The 21844-nt window shown below is 39.2% G+C and overlaps 1 protein-coding gene across 38 annotated transcripts in view; it reads right to left on the bottom strand.

The window, feature by feature from the left end:
- Positions 1 to 21844, bottom strand: part of TENM3 (teneurin transmembrane protein 3) — a 2220601-nt gene that overhangs the window by 8863 nt on the left and 2189894 nt on the right. For 26 of the 38 annotated variants that reach the window (XM_075127819.1, XM_075127816.1, XM_075127814.1 and 23 more), the window contains 4 exons: positions 14105 to 14301; positions 12204 to 12439; positions 6141 to 6437; positions 917 to 2528 (listed from right to left, as the gene is read on the bottom strand). In XM_075127819.1, the coding sequence (XP_074983920.1) occupies positions 917 to 2528; positions 6141 to 6437; positions 12204 to 12439; positions 14105 to 14301 (2342 nt within the window). The remainder of the gene's footprint in view (positions 1 to 916; positions 2529 to 6140; positions 6438 to 12203; positions 12440 to 14104; positions 14302 to 21844) is intronic. The other 12 variants (XM_075127830.1, XM_075127826.1, XM_075127829.1 and 9 more) reach the window with 1 other exon arrangement.

Below are 21844 nucleotides of genomic sequence, written 5' to 3'. Positions count from 1 at the left end.
ATGGTTGTTCTTTCAAAAGTTTACAACTCAACATTGACTTAATACAGCTTTGAAACTTTACTATGCAGAAGAAAAATGCTGCTTTACTTTTTTTTTTTTTAGTAGTTTATGTTTAACACAATATTGTACTCTGTTTGCTTTTGTTTTTTTTTGGGTCTCTGTTGCTGCCTGATTGCGTACTCTGGTTTCAAATGAGGTGTGTAGTTGACTGGTCAGTTCGTAACTCTGGTGTTCAGAACTCTGAGGTTCTACTGTAGATCAAAGATGTTAGTTGAAATTTAGTTTTCATTTTTCTAGTAATACTTTTGTGGCAATTGCATTTCTCTAAATGTCACAATGAAAATTAGTGCAATGGCATTCCCTACAGTACATATTGCTAGAAGATGATAGATTCAAGGGACTGTGGGCAGCCCTACCTTTGACAGCCTGTCAACACCTATTAACTAACCAGTGGGCAAATGTTTGTCAAAATGATGGAAAACCACTTGTTTCCCTATTTCCTTTTTGGAGGAACACTCACACCTCCTTACTAAGTGCAGATGAGCCTCCTTTAGTCTTACTCAACCTAAATAAAAAAAGGCACAGATAACCTTACTTAGTTCTAATATTGAAACACATGACATGTATTCATATAACTCTGTATTTTTCAGGAACTTCTGTTGATGCACAGTGGTAGGTCATTTTTCTTTACATAAGTGGAAACAAACTGAAGCATGCATCATCTAACCTATTTGTCTAGCAAATGTTGTGAACAATTAAATTAGTTTTTCTGACATTTTCCCATATTCAGTTCAGCTGACACCATACTTAGTGCACAACACACATGTTCAGATTTCAGGGTGATAAGTACATTATAACAGATTAGATTTTTGAGTAGGTAGGAAATATTACTATAGTTTAAACAATTCCAATGTACCTGTGATATAATCCTTCACATCATGTATTTTACTGGCTGGATTGTTATTTCTAAACATGTAGAGGTTAAAAGGAGCTGGATCCTTCCCAATTCTTTTCCAGATTTCAATGTCAGGTGTAGTCCAGCGGCCTGCCAATATGTCATAATCTCTTTCTCCAAAATGGACTAGTTTGGTCAGTGGGTCATACAAGCCTCCATGGAATCCTATTACCAACTGAAAGTCAAGGTTGGAGTCAAAATAGATCTCGCCATAAGCAGTGTACTGAATTTGTTTAAGCATCAGACCGTTGCTACTAAAGACAGCCAGTGGTGTCCCAGTGTTGTCTGAGGCAATGTAAAACTCATCCCCACTGCTAATCTCCATGGCAAAAAGGTGCCCTTGCAGGTCATAGTAAAGAGAAGTGATCTCAGAGCTTGAATGGTTATATACATGAGTTATCCTCGTTGGATAAGTAAGGTCTGCGTAAAAAAACTGGAGGTGCTGTCCGAGGCTAGTTTTACTGGAAACCCGTCGCCCTAGTCCATCATAACGGTATATTACTGTCCACCCACTGCCTTTGCTGTAAACTCTAGTGAGAAGGCCCTTTGAGCTGTATTCAAAGATCTCAGTACCCCTCTGACGCAGGAATCCATCTTCATCTAATCGGTACTGAACATCGCCTAGTCGCGTGATTCTGTCTCGCAGGTCATAGCGCAGTGGTGTTAAACGGGCACTGTTACTGGGGTTGAGCAAATGGAGGTTGCCATTTAAATCATAGTTGTATCGCCACATGATTTTTTCATTTAGATAAACTGTCTGGAGCTGACCATCAACATCGTATTCATAAGCATATTTGGTGGTGTTGGCAAATGGCCCAATTTTAATTTCTCTTTTAGTCACTCGCCCCATGTTATCGTACTGAATTGTAATCCAGTACATTAGCGACCGAAAGATTTCATACTGAATTTCTTTGATGCGGCCATGAGCATCAAAGTGTTTTGTGTAAGTCATTACAGCTGTGGAAATTATCTGGTTAATATCATAATATATAACTCCAAATTTTCCAAACTGCTCAACTTTACCAGAGATATCATCAAACTGGTAGAGATCAATGGGCAATGGGGTTTCATTGATGACACCTTGCATGCTAGTCACTCTGAAGCTATTGTCATAGCTGTAGTCAAATCGAGCATTTACCATTCCGTCTTCACTAAAGCGGAAAATCTGCCTGTCAATCAATGGGCCGATTTGCCTGTATCTAATGGTGCAGATAAAACCATCACTCTGGAGGTTTACTGTTTTCAGAACACCGGCTGTCTCATCATAAGTAAAACTGACTCTTGTACTATCATACAAAATTTCTGAGAGCTTGGTCTGCCTTCTATATTTGAACAAGACTCTTCGGCTTGTACCCAAGAAAGCTGTTTGAAGGAGCTGTCCTTCTTCATTGTAGTCCATGATAACGGAGGCATTGCTTTCAGGGGGGTTGTATATGTTCCGGTAATAGCCAATGGAACGAATGGTTTGCATGGTATGACGAGCAACGCTGGGCATGGTGATGGCAGAAAGCCGATCCAACAGATCATATTCAAAGATGTACTGCCGTTGGCTATGAAGCAGGAGGACCATTGACTGAAAAGCAAGAACAGATTTTAACCATGTGACAAATGGTGAATTAACACACAACTTCTTGACAACAAAAATGTGACATTCCACTTGAGAAAATTATAATATTTTTTAATTACGTTAGCTGTGACCTTACGTGTTAAACATTTCCCTGCCTAATTTACTTGGATGCTTAATTGTAAGCGGTTCTGTAATTAGTGGCTCCAGATTCATAATGTGCTACTCGTTATGACTATGTCATTCTTTTATCAAGTACTCACAGCCAAACAGCAGATTGTCAATGGATTTGGATAAGGCATGTTTAATACGGGCAGAAGAAAAACTGTCTTCAGGCCAATAACTCACGAAGGGAACAACATATGGGAGATGCAATTTCTCCCCCATAATTAGTGATAATGCAGAAGAATTTTACCAGCCTGAAGATCCCTATTGTTCTTGTTCCATATGTATTTATTACACGGGCATAGTAATTGTTAGATTATTTACACCAGACCAGCTACACAAGAATTATTCTGTCAGTCAATGCCATTTTTCTGATGCCTGGATATTGTGAATCATTGGCCTTGATTAAATCATGTCCACGACTGTTGGTGAACAATATTTGCTGAATAATGGTTTCAGTGAAAAAATAATTAGAATATTAGCTTCTCAGGTAGGAACCTTAACTTCTGTATTTATACAATGAAAGGTACATTTATAGATCTAAATAATAACAGTTGCATTACACCTAGAGAGATGCCACATAATAACAACACAGAATTATTTACTAGACAGAACTTAAGTTAGTAGGCAAAGCAATATTGAAAGAAAGGCTCTGTCCCAGAGCAGAGTTGGAACAGTAGATTCTGAGAGCATCTGTGATTCCAGTTTCCTTCCAACCAGTAGTATCAGTTGCTCTGGTGAGAAAATCCATACCATCAGCCACAGTTTGTGTCATAAATATAAATGTAAAGGTAACCACCTTTCTATATACAGTGCTATAAAATCCCTCCTGGCCAGAGGCAAAACCCTTTCATGTGTAAAGGGTTAAGAGGCTAAGGTAACCCTGCTGGCACCTGACCCAAAATGGCCAATGAGGGGACAAGAGTCTTTCAAATCTGGAGGGGGGGAACAAAGGGTTTGGTCTGTCTGTGTGATGCTTTTGCTGGGAACAGATCAGGAATGCAGCCTTACAACTCCTGTTAAGTTAGTAAGTAATCTAGCTAGAAAATGCGTTAGATTTTCTTTTGTTTAATGTCTGGTAAAATAAGCTGTGCTGGAGGGAATGTATATTCCTGTTTTTGAGTCTTTTTGTAACTTAAGATTTTCATAGAATCATAGAATATAAGGGTTGTAAGGGACCCCAGAAGGTCATCTAGTCCAACCCCCTGCTCGAAGCAGGACCAATTCCCAGTTAAATCAAAAAATTTAAAGCAAAAAATTTTGCTTAGAGGGATTCTCTATGTTTTGATTCTGATTACCCTGTAAGGTATTTACTATCCTGATTTTACAGAGGTGATTCTTTTACCTTTTCTTTAATTAAAATTCTTCTTTTAAGAACCTGATTGATTTTTCATTGTTCTTAAGATCCAACGGTTTGAGTCTGTGTTCACCTGTACAAATTGGTAAGGACTTTTATCAAGCCTTCCCCAGGAAAGGGGGCGTAGGGCTTGGGGGGATATTTTGGGGGAAGACGTCTCCAAGTGGTCTCTTTCCCTGTTCTTTGTTTAAAACACTTGGTGGTGGCAGCATACTGTTCAAGGACAAGGCAAAGTTTGTACCTTGGGAAAGTTTTTAACCTAAGCTGGTAAGAATAAGCTTAGGGGGTCTTTCATGCAGGTCCCCACATCTGTACCCTAGAGTTCAGAGTGGGGAAGGATCCTTGACAATTTGGAACTGGGATTTCCACAAAGTACTGTCATTACAGCTCAGAGAATTTCTTTTCTAAAAGGCTTGGCCAGTGGATGTTTTTATCCATGTGGGCTTTCCCCACTTGATGGACTCCGCTGTGTATGGGAGCATTCCTCTCCTCCTGCCTGGCTACAGATAGAGCTTTCCCCTATGTCTCATGGATGCTGGAGAGGAGGTGGAGAGCTTTCCAGCCTCATAACTTAACCAAAAAAAAAAAGTTTCTCCTATTTTGATCTTCCCTCGACTGTTGCAGCTGGTCTCAGCTTTGTAGCAGCAGAATGAAATGACTTAATCAGTTTCATGCAGAGGCCGTGAACATCAGCAGGCATAGATGCTGCTGCTACTTGGGGTACTCTGTAGGGAGTAAGGGGGTCAGCTTGTTGGAGTGGAGATACGGACAGACCATGGGTTCGCCTTGATTCCAGCACGACCTTCTGAAGTAGCTGTAGAGTGAAACCAACCAGTCATGCCAGGTTCATCCACTGTTGACAGCTTTCACCCACTCTTCAAAAGATTATTCCATATGCAAAATGCAAACAAGCAACATAAATGATAACAAGAAGATGATTTTAAAAATAGTTGCCTATTAATAACGGAAGGTGTTATCAATAGTTCAGGGAAGACAAGGCATGTATTTGAATATGATTTTAATACCGCCCCGTTAAAGATTTTAGTTTTAGAAACTGGCAATATTTTATATGTCTTGTCACGTAAACAATGCATGATTTTGAAATCAAGCAGCCAATACAACCTTTTTCTTATCTATATAGGACTATGGTCATGGCCAGCATGTATTCCTGCTAGCTGAAAATAGCTATCCAATATGAATTTTCCTGAAAGATGGATAAAGCAAAATCCCTCAGTATGAACTTCATACCTTGAATGGCAACTTCATTTTTTGCTCATATTGAACAATACACTTTTAAAATTATATGTTCCTTATAGCAACATATCTAATAGAAAACTACAAACTACAGAAAAAGAGAAGTTACTTATCAAAGTAACTTTTGTTCTCTGAGTATATTACCTGTGAAACAGCATGCCTTGCCACGAGTTACTAGATCTATAACAAAGCAATCAGGCTGCGGGGAGGGGGAAAGGTAGTATGTGATTGCTGCTTGGTCACAGCACTCGAGAACTAAGGGTACTAGATGGGTTCTGCTGTTACATGGCAGGGCATAAGATCTCACAATGGGGATATGCAGAGACAGTATTGGGAAAGAGACTCATGTTTCTATTATATTAATATATACAGAAGACTTCTGAGTTCTCCATCATTGCTTTTATTCTGTGCTACGACATGAACAAAGTATGAACTGGCAGCTTTAACTATAATGAAATAATAACTCTTTTCTGTGCCACAAAACACAACATACAAGTTGGACATAAATCATTTACCAGTGACTTAAGTTACCAAGATCTCATTAATTCCTGTATATTATTTTATGTATTAAGAAAGCAGGTAGATAGAGATGCTGCTTGTTTGTTATATGGCCTAAATAATTTACAAATACATCAGTTACTAGAAGTTAACTAAGACTAGACTGCAGAAACATTAATCACCCCAGTACCCATGTGAATCACATATGGATACTTAAAACCAGAAATAAAATTTGGTCCTGCTGTGTATTTTCTTTGCATACCGCTGATATGTTGTGCATAGCTTTCAATGTGCTAAAAGCAATGTTGATAGAACAAAGCATCTGTTAAAACTTTAGTGTTCTTTACCTTTTCCAGATAGGTGTAACTCCAAGTTTTTCCATCTGCAAATACTCTAGATACAATCCTTCCCTGCCCATCATACTCTACTTTTTCACTGGTGGTTCCTCGCTGAATACTGCCAATTTGACCTGTAGATGAATAGGTAACATTGACAGCCATCAGCTTGCTGCTTGGCAGCCAGAGAGTTGGATGCCCTGATGTGTCGTAAGCAATCCTCAGCAGAAATTTACGGTGGTCATCATAGATCTTTTCTGTCTTTGTGGTTCGATCAAAGTCGACTGAAAGGAGGTTTCTGCCATTAACCTTTTATAAAACAAACAAGATGACACAATAAATCATGTTGTTCAAATACCAGTGACCTATTACTTCCTCAGAGTACCAGCTATTGTTTAAACACCATTTATAATGATTGATTCCTTGTGTCAGTACATTAATTTAGCAACTTCTTGCTATAAGTGCAAGGCTTTAGATTAACTGATGTTTTAAAAGGTTTCATTAAGTGGAGAGAGAGCCTGGCATTTGTTCAAAATCTTTTCAATTAAATTCCTTAAGGTTTAGTCAACAGTTAACAAAATACTAAAGTATATCCATTGAAAACTTTTATAATAACTGGTGCTATTTGAAGAGCACATACCACTGCTTTTAGATAAGCAGTACAAAACTGTGGGGCAATGACTAAAGAGTTAGCAAATAATTCAGTGAAACAAGACAAATCACTGCACGGTTAATTAACATTAATCAATGACACTTAAAAAGTGAGCAAAGAACTCAGTCCTAATCCTTTACTGTGAGCACCATCAAAACAACTAGTAAAAGTTAACGTTTTGAAGCTAGATTTAAACTTAAGCACATAGGAATTGCCATACTGTATCAGACACACAATATTTAGTCAGTATCTTGTCTATGACAGTATCTAATGCAAGATGCCTCCAAGGAAGATACAAGAAACCCTTAGTGGATAATTATGAAATAACATGCCCTCAGAGGAAGTTTATTCCCAACCCATTGGTCAATTAAAGGTTGGATTATGTCCTGAAGCATAATGTTTATAACAGTTTTTAATAAAAAAACAACCAGCCAACAACCTTTCCATTCTAACTATGGAACTTCTCTTCGTACGTATACAGAAAAACCCTTTGTTGAAACCAGTGATAACAGTGAGTTCCATACATTAATTATACATTGTATGCATTTTTTTCATTTTTGAATACACTGCCTTTTAGCTTCATTGATTGTCCCTTTATTCTTGTATTATGAGAGCAGGTGAATAGAAATGACTGTTTTTCTTTTTGTTTACTATTCATACTTTATATACCTCTAGCATTTCTTGTCTTAATTTATCCCCTCTCTACAGTAACCTGTCCCTTTGTTTTTTAGTTTCTTTTTTAATCCAGGTCTACACCATTTTTGCTGCTCATCTCTGAACCCACTCCACATGTGCTCTTTCTTTTTTGAGTTTTCTGTGTGAAGATGAATTATTGATAACCAAGATAGATTTTCAGCACAGCAAAATGATAATAAATGGGAAGAAGGGGCAAGAACAAGATGATAGTTGTATAAAGCATTTTTAAAAATCCGTTTTCTAAATTGACACATGCAGGAGAAGAGAGGAGTATGAATAAGGGGTGAAGAGAGCTAGTCCAGTAACATTTGGAAAGGAGCAAGAGAATATGCTGATCAGAGAAACTAAAGGAAGATATTTGCTTTTAAAGAGTGCACATGAGTGAAAATATAAACTGTCTTGAACTTTACCCTACAGTTGATATGCTTCAAAAACATGCATCTAAGTTAGATCTTTATTGTTGGGCTAACGGGTATTAAAGAGCTGCTGATGGATCACAGAAAAGTTTGGGGGGAAAAAAAACCCCAAACATTTTCCAAAGAATCTGATCTGCTTATGTATCATATTTGTCTCTGTTGACTTGTTCTTGTGGGATCAGTGGCATAAAAACAGGATCTTTGTTCTCACCTTCAGAACAAAAATCTTGTTTTCATGTAAAAACTGTCTTGTATAAAAAAAACCGGAAAAATCTAACAGCTGCAGAAGTGTTATGTAATACACTTAATGAGCTGTCTAATGTTCTTTAAATATACTTCCACAAATAAGTGTTCTAAGGGCTTGTCTATGCTCGAAACACTTCAAGGTGCAGCTGTGCCTCTGTAGCACTTCACTGTAGAGGCTACCTATTCAGATGGGAGGGGTTCTCTCTCATCATAGGTAAGCTCCCTCCCTAAGAAAGAAGAATTCTACCATCAACCTCCTGCTGTCTGCACCGGGGTGAGTTCAGTTACCTACATCACTCCAGGGTCTGGATTTTCTTACACCCTTGAGCAATGAACTTGGGTTGACCTAACTTTTTAGTATGGACCAAGATTGATTCTAAAACCAGTTTAAATCTGAATATGGCATACTCCCATCTGCCCCACTTCCGTTGTTTGAGGGCTTTTGCTATTTTTATTTTCAGGAAGATTTTTTTATTCCATTTCCCTACCTTTTAGATCAGGTGATTTGCCTGAATTAGTTTTTCTGTAGGGAGTGCTCTTTATCTCTGTCTTCCATTTCTTAGCCTTCCCCAGACACCCCTCCATTCACCTCTGTCTGTCCCTTTCTGCCTATTCTTTCTTTTGGTCTTTGGAATTCTCAATAAAAATGGGAGAACTGTATCAGTAGTCCATGATTATGTACATAACTAGAAGATCCAAAGCCTTCTGTATGTGGCATAAATTGCAAATTATTTTGGGATTATGGATAGATTTAAAAATTAGATTAAAAATTTAGATAAATGCATCATGTTACCTACATCAAGTATAATACAGTGAAAGTGTAATATTCACTAACACACATTTCAGCAATACATTTTGTCATTGTCTTTGTGTACATCTGTCTTCTTTGCAGCAAATGGTTATTGACATATTAGCAGGGAAAAGTTAGGAGTGCCCTGTTTTTTGTTCTTCCTTCTTTTCTCATTCTCTCCTCTCCATTCTCTTTTCTCCTTCACGCTTATGCAGACTCCACTGCAGCCTTTTCATAGTGTGTGTTTACACAAATTTTAAAAAAAAGGTCTCAGCTTTTTTTCTTTAGGGCTTTTTTTCTCTCCTTTCTCCAGGCATTTTCCTCTCACCATCTCATCTTCTTACTTTTCTCCTCCTGCCCTATTTTCCCCCAAAGGTATTTGCACTTTAATTACTATTATTTTATCCAAATTTCTAATTGCTCACTCTGTTTTTTCCCTATTTTGACAAATCTCCCCCCTCTATCTGCCTTTCCCTCAACTTTCTCCTCATCTCTCCATAACTCCTGTGAGGCTGGAGCACCTTACAGGTTCTTCTCCCTTCCTTGTTGCACTAGAGCAGTGGTTCCCAAACTTGTTCCATTGCTTGTGCAGGGAAAGCCCCTGGCGGGCCGGGCCGGTTTGTTTACCTGCCGCGTCCGCAGGTTCGGCCGATCGTGGCTCCCAGTGGCCACGGTTCGCTGCTGCAGGCCAATGGGAGCTGCTGGAAGCGGCGAGGGCTTTCCCTACACAAGCGGCGGAACAAGTTAGGGAACCACTGCACCAGAGCAAGGAAGTTTGAAGGGTATCACTCTATTTCTGAAAGATGGGATTAATGGGGATTTTTCTTTTGCTGATTCTGTGATTTATTTGGCCATATTACATTTTTTGGTAGCAAACCAGGTTTAAGTTAGATTTTCTTAGATGCCCAGAGGCCTTTGGGCAAGAGAACCCTATAAATAGAATATTATCCTCCATCCATCTAGGGTGCCTTGGCCTCCAAGAGATTTGACATGTGCTTCAGTAGGGTCTGCTAACCTCCCTTGTTGCACAATGAAATGGTTATGAACCAGAGAAGACAAATCGTTTGTGGAGATGAAAGCTACAATGCTAAGGAGAAAAGGAATGTGACCCTCAGGCTGAACACAGTAATACTTAAAAAGAGAGTGCAAGATTTCTGTCTGGGCCAAGTTCCCTTTCTTTTAGGTGAGCTGCTTTCCTTTTTCATTCCCTTAGCAAGAAACAGCAGGTGCCAAAACTAGGTAGGGTTTTGCCTACGCTGAGCAACCATCACTGTAAATAATTGTTTTTCCTTGTCAGAAAAAAAAATCAATTTTTCTTGGGGTTGGGGAGATGAGGAGGAATATGAGATGCAAGGGTGTTTTTCTTTTCTCCTTTGTCCCTAATGAAATTTTTAAAATGGCACATTACCTATAACTAGTCAAGAGGACCAGACTGAAGTTATTCACCTTTATTTGATGAACCACCAAAGATTGATTTAAAAGAATTAGGTGTAATTCCAATAGTAATTCAGATTTCTATTGTGGTCTTGAGGTGGTCTCCTGGCAACCTAATTCTGAGTGCTTAATCTATGTTGTCTTTATCAAATGACTGTTGTAAATCATAGTTTGCCTGCTGAATACATTTTGCCTACTGTATAATAAGGAGAAAAAACCTAACAAGACGGTAAAAGGCACATATTAGAGGGTTATTTTTGGAAACAAAATTAAGACTTTTCTTCCAGAAATATGTATTGTTGCAACTTTCAGTATTTTTTTAAAAAGAATGAGATCCTAGGATTGCACTAGTGTTATGGCAGGAAGTGTTACCAAAGATAGTAAAAGTTATCTTCAAATACAGAAATTCCATGACGTTATCAAGATTCAAATTCAACTGACATCTCTATGCTGATGACTCACAGATCTACCTTTCCACTCCAGACCTGTATCCTTTTGTCCAAACTAAAATCTCTGACATCTCCTTGTGAATGTCTAGTCATCAACTCAAGATTAACATGGCTAAAACAAACCTCTCAATCGCTCCCCACTGCCAAGTCTTCCCTGTTACCTCCTTTTTCAATTACTGTGGACAATACCATTCTGCTTGTCACTCAGGCCGGTAACCTGGGGGTCATCTTCATCTCAGACTTCTCTTTCTTTAGGTCCTCGCATTCCACCTATGTCTAAATCTTGCTGATTCTTTCTGCATAATATCTCGAAAATATGGCCTTTCCTATCCACCCACACGGCAAAACTCTCATCTGAACTCTCATCATCTTATGTCTCAATTACTGCAACATTCTTCTCTCGGTCCTGGACGAATGCATTCTTGCCCCACTCATATCCATTCGGAATGTTGCTGCAAAGGTAATTTTCCTAGCCCATCACTTTGACCGTATAACCTCTCTCTTTGCATCCTTCCACTGAGTCCCAGTTCTCTAACACATCAAACCTAAGATGGTTCTATGCACTTTCAGAGCCCTTCATGGCTGACCAATATTGTCTCTTTCTTTCCTTGTATTCCCCTCGTCTATCTGGATCCATCGGTTGTTTCTTTTCTTACACTTAGATTGTAAGCTTTTTGGGGCAGGGAACATCTTTTGCTCTGTATGTCTACAGTACCTAGCACAATGGGGTCCTAGTCCATGACTTGGGATCCTAGGCAGTATGATAATACTACAACTACTACTACTACTAAATGCTGACTCATTCCATGATATTAGATGCCAATTGATAGCTGCTTTCAACTACCTGAGAGGTGGTTCCAGAGAGGATGGTTCTAGACTATTCTCAGTGGTAGAAGAGGACAGGACAAGGAGTAATGGTCTCAAGTTGCAGTGGGGGAGGTTTAGGTTGGATATTAGGAAAAACTTTTTCACTAGGAGGGTGGTGAAACACTGGAATGCATTGCCTAGGGAGGTGGTGGAATCTCCTTCCTTAGAAGTTTTTAAGGTCAGGCTTGACAAAGCCCTGGCTGGGATGATTTAATTGGGGATTGGTCCTGCTTTTGAGCAGGGGGTTGGACTAGATGACCTCCTGAGGTGCCTTCCAACCCTGATATTCTATGATTCTATGTTCAACAAAGAGAGACCACGGAAAAGACAAGAGCAATTAAAGAAAGAAAAAACACTACCCAATAGGTAAAGTAGTAACCATGGCTACTTTCAGCTCTACCGTGGGACTATATATTCTACATATTCTGTGGCTCAGGAATAGCAGTGCCCATTGAATTGTGCCTATGTTACCACTCATGAACACCAAATGCCGTCGGTATCATACATACTCGAACATTTACTCACCCTTAGCTTTCGTCCAAACACATTGACTTTTCCTTGGGCTTGTTCTTTTCGGAATCTCCATTCTACTAAATTCTGTCCATTCTCTCCTGGGAGAGTCATGTTTCTTTTTGCTACTGTTGGATTGGCTGTGCCAGCTAAGACATGCGGTTCTGTTTGGTAGTGTGAATCCATGCCACTGGCATAGATAATTCTGAGGGAGCCATCATAGCCAATCTGGTAGCTGTTCCTTAACTGATCTGAAAATGAAACAAAGTATAAAAACACACTACTTACATGGGTTAAAAATCTGGCTTTTTCATGCATTCACATATGCAAGTACATAAAGTCTTGACATTATATACTGACATTTATTTGACTAATATATGCAGGGTGAGATTTTTAAAAGTATCTACAGGCTACATTCACACAGGGAACGTAGGCACAGCAATGCTCAGCACCCAACTCCTAGGCCCTCTACCACCCAGTGGTTTTGACAGACCCAGACTCCCCAGGCATTGTATGTGGAGAGTCAGGTGTTTAAGGAGGGGATTCACAGAAGCCAGCAAGCTGAGTGGGGAGCCAGCTAAACTAGCCACCACTGAAATGCAGAGGAAAAGGGAGAGGTTTAATGCCTAGATCCACAAAGAGTCTTAAGCATCTAATAGGCTATGAGGAGGTGCTTCCTTCCAATCAGGATTTATAGCCATGAATCCTCTCCTGGAGTTAGGCACCTAAGCCACAGAGACACATTCTCCCCCCGCTTATAGCCAATAGCCCAGTGGTTAGGGCACTCACCTGGGATGTGGGAGATGTGGGTTTAACTCCCCCCACTGCCTGAGTCGGAGCTGGGACTTGAAGCCAGGTTTCCCATATTCCAGATAAGTGCCCTAATTACCAGACTATTGAGTATTCTAGGGGGTGCCTTCCTCAGTCTCTCCTGTTGGAGCTGTTCCAGTTGGTACAAATAATTAAATATTCATTGCAATAGGGACTTGAACCTAACTCTCCCACATCCTGGGGAGTTCCCTAACCACTGAGCTATTGGATATTCTGGGATACACTCACACTCACACTCTCCCACCCTCTCAAGTGACTTTTGTGAGGGTTAAGGATGCTCAGAGCACACCTACCAGACTGGGCCCACAGGCAAGGTGATAGGCAGGAGAATGCCTCGTTTGAGAATCCTGCTGGGGATTAGGCATGAGTTAGTGCACCGAGCAGCTCAGCAATGACAGGACTTAGGCAGCTTCACGCATGCCCACCAGCAGAAACTTAGGTGCCTAGGGGACTTTAGGCACCTACAGGGTTAGGCAGCAGCTGAGTAGTGGTTTTGTAAATGTCAGAGGTGCCTAAATATTCGACTTACGTGCCCAAGTCCCTTTGAATCTAGCCCTAAGTGATTTGGAGCACAAATCCATTTGACTTACAATGGGACCTGTGCTCAAAGTCACTTAGGCGCTTTGGAAAAAAAATCACACTTTCAGAGTAGTTCTTTTAGACTGTCAAAAGTATATTCTTTATTGTATCATTATATTTTACTGTATTTGCGAAATACTAAGTGCACTGTGAGTGCTGCTAGAACGTGCTGCTGTAGCTTCACAAACTACCTTAAATCTCAGATCCAATGTCAAACCATTTTTAAACCAATTCTTTCCCCCATTCCCCCCCTCTCCCCCGTGGTCTTTCGTCATTATTTATTGGCAGACTAGGTATCCTCTATGCCTGATCCCAAAGTTTGTTTCCAAAACCAAGAGCTTGTTGGTTAGATAATAAAGAAGAGTTAATTACATCCTCGTATCTACTCCCTCCGTCTAAGGTCCTTGAACTGTAATATTTTCACTAACGTCTGCTGTGCTAATGTACCCATTTAGGCAGCTGATCTGAATACATTATGCACGGAAAAAAAATCTGATTATAAATACCTGTGGTTTTGTTTACAGTACCTTGAACCATGGTATAGAAAGAATCAATTGATGATAAGTTTGAAGTGATGCTGACGTCTTCCTCTCTGCTAGATGATTCAATGTCCACTGTAATGGCCCTTTCCATTTCTCCGTGAAGGTTAGTGACCACTCCAGTTGGAAACGTAACATTTGTGAGACGACCCTCACTGTCATAGCTAAAATAAAACATGGTGCAAAATAAAACAGTAAATAGCAAGAACAAATTGTTTTCACTTACAAGTAGAATAAACAGAAATATGAGCTGCTGATATTGTAAGGAATGTTTGCTTTGTGTGTGTGCTATATGCACAACGAAGAATTCAAACATACTTTGAAGTAGCAAAAGCCAGTTTAACACATAGGAGTCTCAAGTGGTGCTAGCAAGAGCAAACAGATGGATTTCCAGCTCTGCATATTATTCTTTGAAATGGAAGCAAAATCATGTTGTACATCTAATTTGCTGTTTCAAAGGAAACATGCATAGCAGTGTAATTCCTTAGCATTCTGAACTCACTTTCTATTATCAGTGTGCAAAAAAAAAAAAAAAAAAAAAAGTGTTCTCTCAGAAAGGCAGAAATCATGGGATTGAAGTAACAGAAAAGGGTCTCTACTTTGAGGGAATGATTTCCACATAATTTTAAACCATCAATTTAAAATCAATTTGCTTGGATATTTGGTTTACCTGTCATAAATACCACATGGGATTACTGTAACTGAAAGAGATTAGGTTAAAAAATAATTCTCTAGTTTTCAGTTTAGTTGCTTTCAGATTTGACAGCACTTTGTATATATCAATTTCATCCTTTCACTATAGTCCATTTCCCTTATTTGTGTAGGATTTTCACACAGCAACAAGAGAGAATTTTTTTTTTTAAAAAAAAAGAAACTGTGGTTGCTGTTCCCAAAGTAATCAAGAGGCCTCATGTTTTACAATTAACTATATTCCAATTTGACAGGATTTCTTCTAGTATAAAAGAGTTTCCAGTATAAATATATTGCGCATCCCTCATTTTGGGTCTTCTTCATATATTCTGTCTTACCTTTGGGACTTGGCAGGTTGAGCGATATTGTACTTATGCAAAAAACTGAACCAACCATACCAACATTTCTTTCACTTCAGTTCAAATGACATCTGTTAAGAATACCAATCCCACCTTCAATCTCATCCTTCAGAGCCATATACTTAATTTTCTTTCATGCAAATCTTCCCTCTCCGTCTCCCAGGGGAATGTAAATATGCCAATTAACGTCTCTTTCTAGGTTCTGCTTTGTAGCACAATGTTTTAGGGGAATGTTTGTTCAAATTATCTTGCTGGGAATTATTTATTAACGTCCTTTGACTGCTGTAGCCAAAGAACAGACCTCATTTCAAATAACTCTCACTGTAACTACAGCCACATAGTTAAGCTCACTCATTAGAGGGACCTCTGTGCCTACAGAATCACAATTCAATATTTTTCAGAGTATCAGCCGTGTTAGTCTGTATCTGCAAAAAGAAAAGGAGTACTTGTGGCACCTTAGAGACTAACAAATTTATTTGAGCATAAGCTTTCGTGAGCTAAAGCTCACTTCATCACGAAAGCTTATGCTCAAATAGATTTGTTAGTTAGTCTCTAAGGTGCCACAAGTACTCCTTTTCTTTTGACAATACAATATGTAATACTTGACCATAACTCTGCGTATAACATTCTAAGTGTAAAGCACTGTGGCTGTTCTGTACATCAGCAATAGTTGACATTTCATCCCTGTAAGGTTGTGCATATGGCTGACATGGAGTCCATAGTCCGAGCATTCTGTTCTCATTTTTTCTAGCATCTAGGGAGAGGTAATAGGGTGCAAATGAGAAGGCTCTCTTAACTGTCCATATGTGCCAAGTTTTACTCAGTTGGAGAGACAGTCACACTGTCCTTGCTGCATCCCCATGGGTGCGGGGAGTGAACACTGTTTCCCCTCCAATTTTCTCTTCTGGCTACTAGTGGTGACTCTTAGGACTGCTGCACAGGTACTCAAACCTTCCTCCTCCTCCTTTCTTACTGCTCCCATCACTGGCTTCATTGCCCCTACTGTGCCTCTTAGTGCAGCACAGTGGGAAAGGGGAATGAGAAAGCAGTCAGGACCAGCTGTGTTGGCGCCTAATATTTGCTGACTCTCCTGATCCTGTACTGTAGCAGCAAAGCAGACAGTTCTATGTCTTCCCACATAGATACACTCTACCCTATGGTTCTCTTGTGTCAGGAGCTGATGGTAGGTGACAATGTTTGGAGGAAAGACAGATTCTGGGTTGCACAAATTGGGGGCAGGCAATCTGCGTGAGAGAGGTCATAAAAATGGAGGGAAGGGAAAGGATTGATGGGAGTGTGGGCCAGTGAGGATAGTGGAGAAAAAGACCATTGGAGAGGCTGAGGCTAAACAACTTCGTGAAAGGAAGAGTCACAATAGAAATTGGAACTCAAGAGAGACAAAGGGAGGTGAGAAAGCAATAAAGGTAAAAACAGGGGAAGGACGATGTTGTAGCTAATGCATGGGACATGGAATCAAGAAACGTGGAGTGTATTCCCAATTCACCCCACTCACTTTCTGCCTAAATTTGGGCATGTCACTTCCCATCTCGGTGGCTCAGTTCCCCCAACTATAAACTAGGGGTAACAATATTTCCCTCTCTCACAGGTAGATGAAAGGTGTTTATATTATGTGCCAAGAATTATCATTAATATATCAGTTTTAGATTGGGAGACAGGCTGAATCAGAAAAAGCTCACTCATTTCATGTGTTCATATACTTGACACATGTCATTTTAAAAGGTACTTGGGACTTGAAAACTACAACTGCCTGATACAGGCATGCTGGTTTAGGAAATGCTGAGCAAACTCATAGGTAGTGTGGGAAAAGAAAGAAAGAAAGATTTTCCATCCCCTTGTAGTCAGGAACGGAAAGCAAGGAGGGAAAGGATGAGCTATGGATGCGTTCTCTTTCAAAGCCAGAATGTGAGAAGATAGACAGGGGAAACTCTTACCTCTCCCAGCAACAATGGGGCAACTTGCTCTTTCTCAACAACCTGGAAGGTTGGTAGGGGTGGGAGAAAAACAGAGGGGAGGCACTCTTTATTCTCAGAAAGAAGGAGAGCAAGCCAAAGATGCAAAGAGGATACTCCTCCCTTTCAGCAACCAGGGGAAAGGGGTGGGTGAGAAATTCTAAGGGGGCTGCTTCGTCACTGAATAGAACAACCTCACAGCACAACCCTCACAATTCAGTATTAACGCACTATACTGTGATTACTTTGTGACTCTCTCTGATCTCATTCAATGAGGAAGCAGCTCTGTTAGCTTTCAAAGGCTGAATACCAACTTTCTATGTCACTCCAAAACATCTCTCGTCCTTGATGATTTAGCTCCAATCACTCTTGTCAACATTCCTGCTTTCTTCACTTCTGTTACCATCTTTCATTTCCCCAATTCATTCACTACACAGCAAAAAATCTCTTCTTCCCGTGTCAAATCCGCATTTCCATAATCTCTCAGATACTCCATTTGCCTTTGGCTCCACTCTTTCTGTAGTTTACCATATATTCCATTTCATGCTGGATTGTAATATGGGCCCCTCATTTTGAATCACAGCATATGAGTACACACTGTGGCAGTATTTTATTAAACATGATCTCTTCCACAAATAATGTGAAATGTGACATTTGTGAAATAATGTGAAATGTGACTACTTCCCTATCAGGGCACAAGACACAGCAACATCACTCTAGGCATCATCCTGGGCATTCATAGGTTATTTTTAATTTTTTTAATTATATCCAATATTGTTACAATTTGTTGGTGAGTTCAGGTAATTTTCTCATCCAAGCTTGTCAGTTTTAGACCAAGAATTTTGTTCTATCTGCCTAGTGGTCTAACACTGAAATTACCCTTGAAGACATTGGATCTAAGGCTAGACGGCAATCCCCCTCCCTTTGGCTGTTCAGAGCTTCTTTGATTTCTGCATGCCCACCCACAAACACACATACTACTACTATTCCAGGCCTTTCTGATCTTCCTCATGCACTCCAGGTTCTACAATAAAGCCACTCAACCAACCTCTCAAATTTCTCATGAGGATGGCAAACATGGTGAACTTTTCAAGGAAAAAAAAAGTTAAGCTCACTCACCAGTCTACAGTGCCTTTTCAAATTCTCTCAGTTCTATTCCACTCACCTCAACAAAATCACCTCATATGGTTAATGACCACAAAAGGCAAGAGGTGAGACCAAACTAATAACGCCAGAGGTAGAACTGGCCCGGAGAGTCAGACTCCTTGGCCTACTTAAGATCATCTGCTGCAGCCAGCTAGGTTTCTTTTCCAGAATGACAGACTCTCAGTGGTAATGATTATTATCTTCTCAGACTCTTGACCTTGTGCTCTCTAACTGCTGGAATTTTCTCTTCTGATGTCCATCTTCTTCAGTTTTAATTGCATCCCTGCCCATACCATTTTCGGTTCTAGGCTATACAGGACATTTTCATCACTCTTTCACTTTCCAATTTAGTAACTTCTAGGAAAACCTTGTTGCAGGAGGAAATGTCCCATGCTCAGTTGCACAATGTAACTTCCACTTGTGCCTCATATGGCATATATCTCAGTTCAGAGGAGATTTACCTTGGTCGCAACTGTCACAGTTTTATACAATAAATTACTTCAGTTTAACATATGGAGCCTTAGAACTGAACTTTATAGTAAAGCTTTCTGTAAAACCTGATGTCAGGGGATGGCCAATATTGTTTTTCGAAGTGCCTCTATAGAACACATGCTTGCAGAATTCCTCCCTTAACAAAATGATTGCAACAAGGAAGAAAAATAATTATGGAACTTACAAACATGTCAGTTTCAAAGTGAAGACTCTCTGCCTCTGGCACATCTCAGATAACAAGATGTGCAAGTCAAATACATTTATGTATTTGTTGCCTTGCTTTAACATTATTTGAGACAGTATATCTGAGAAATGAGGCATGAACATTTTTCATATTATAACTATGTATAAACTGGATGGTAGAATGAACAGTACTATTAATATATTCAGTGAACATACATTAGAAATATCTTCAGTGCATCTCTCTACTTATTGTGAGTGAACAGGAAATTCACAAAACCTTTGCAGATTACTTCTATTTTGTCAATTAAGAGGTCTGCATATCAAAGTACTCTGCACATGTTTCTAGTGGCAAACTACATCAAATGAGAGCATGAAGAAAAAGTTCAAAGCTCATCTTTAATAAATACACAATACTGTCATTGTGCATGTCTATCATCATTTTGATACATATTGAAAATCTATCATAATGTGGCTAAAAATGTTTCATTCAGCTTGTTGAGGCCATTAAGCTCACATTTGCACTGACAGAAAGTAGGATCTGTAATGCAAAAAGAAAATACAGGTAAATCAGAGGTTCTCAAACTGGGGGCTGTGACCCCTCAGGAGGTTGCAAGGTTATTACGTGGGAGGTTGCGAGTTGCCAGCCTCCACCTCAAACCCGCATTACCACCAGCATTTATAATGGTGTTAAATATATTAAAAAGTGTTTTTAATTTATAAGGGGGGTCACACTCAGAGGCTTGCTGTGTGAAAGGGGGTACCAGTACAAAAGCTTGAGAACCACTGCTTTAAGTCATACCATCAGTTTATAAAGATGTTCTTTTAATTATATTTAACCTCAAAGAAAAAAATGTCCTGAATTTTACCCCCAAAAATCTTGAGGGTAGTAAAAAACAATCTGCCAGTCACAGGTCCAAGACTACCATAAACTGAGACTAGACAAAGTGATGATGATTAAATTAGGGCTGTCAAATGATTAAAAAAATTAATTGCGATTAATTATGAGATTAAAAAATTTAATCTCAGTTTTAATTGCACTATTAAACAATAATAGAATACCAATTTAAATTATTATGAACGTTTTTGGATTTTTTCTACATTTTCATATGTATTGATTTCAATTACAACACCATTCTAGCCAAAGGATCTAGTTCATGCCTCCAGTGGTTAGTCTCTAAGGTGCCACAAGTACTCCTTTTCCTTTTGCACATACAATGTTTTCCAGAAAAAGCAGTAAAATTAAGATAACCAGAATTTTTGTCAGGTTAATGGTACTGTTGTTGAAGTGCTATGGAAAGGAGCAGAAGGGTACGGTCCTTCCTTTTTGTACATATTTTTAGCTCTCCTACTATCATGTATCTACCTTCAGTGTCACTTCTACACACTTGACCTATTTGAACCCTTTCATTACAGACAAATAATCTATGTATTTTGACAGTGTAAATCCTGGAGTATGATCATTCAAATGAATGAAATTTTAGGATATACCTTATGAGCCTGATTCTTATTTATATTAAAGCTCATTTACACTGTCAGAGTGGTATAAAGGGTGCCAGGGTAAATGAGAATTAGTATTGGTAGTCTGGCTAGACTTTCTGGTTGCTGTGTAAGGTAGTGTCACTTTATTTTGAAAGATGGGGGGCCCTATTAAAACAGTTTTAGAGGTAACTGATAACTTCAGTACAATATTAAAGTTTATTAAATTGAATTCTATATTTACAGAAAGTTTAGCGAAATGAAGAAAAATTATATTCCAATAATTTTACTTCTCCGTCAGCATTAAACACTCAAAGTGAGGATTCCCAGTACGGATAAAGAAGTTCTGCCAATCTGTACTTTTTTAGATGACTCAATTAAAAAAAATGTCTACTCTTTTTAAGTGAAAGTCACTCTGATGCAGAAGGTCAGCATAAAGTAGTCTAACAGAAATCTTTTCTGAGGATTCAAGTGGAACTTTAATGGTTCATAGGCCTTGTCCTGGCATTCTACCAGGGATGCATTTCACCCTAGAAGATCTTCTGCTTCTGCTGTTTATTCCCATGAAGTCATATGCTTGTTTTTGTGACATCATAACGTCCACAGATACCAGTAAGAAGGATGATAACTTTGTTTACATTTCATCTCCCAATTTAAGTGAAAGTTTTCCTAATATTTATTACTTTTAGGAAAAGTCTTTTATATTTCCTCATTCTCTCTTCCCCTGACCTGGCCTCATTTCTACCTCAGAAGTGGCTGCGTTTCAGTGATGCCGCATACAAATAATCTGTAGAACGTAATCAGAATCTTTGGGATGAAAGGCACTATATCTTTGTAAATATGAGCTCAAACATTACAAGGGGAAACAATCAATATTCAATAATGCACAATTGCCCCCAAAGGACAGTGCCCCATTCTGCTGGAGGCTGTGAAAACCCCAGAAAGACATGGCACTTGCCCAAAACATCTTAAAATCTAACTTGAAAGAAGAAGCAACAAACGGATGGAAGAGCGAAGAGAGGATGAAGGAAATGATAAGATCATGCAGTTACACAGATTAACTTTTGTATACCTTGATGGTTTCGGATGGTTCAAAATCATCAGAAAGATTTAAAATATAAAAGCAGTTATTCCCAACAGCCACACAATCTAGTCTACAATTATGGGCTGATTCCTTTGTAGGACATACAGCAGAGGGTCCTGGAGCGAAGGAAGGAAGAGATGATAGCAATTACGAGAAGCATTTTCATGCAGGGGAAGTGTGGAGGAAAGCACAGACACATTTATAGGAGAAATGGAAAAGCATATAGGGTTTATATTAGTGGCAGAGCTCAGGGAATGTAGGTAAAATGATAAGAGACATAAGTTGATAAGTTGGGAGATACATAGTA

Source organism: Caretta caretta, chromosome 4, assembly GCF_965140235.1.
Source record: "Caretta caretta isolate rCarCar2 chromosome 4, rCarCar1.hap1, whole genome shotgun sequence".
NCBI classification, from domain to species: Eukaryota; Metazoa; Chordata; order Testudines; family Cheloniidae; genus Caretta; species Caretta caretta.
The sequence above is the reverse complement of the archived record's forward strand: the minus strand, read 5'-3'. Positions and strand labels throughout refer to the sequence as shown.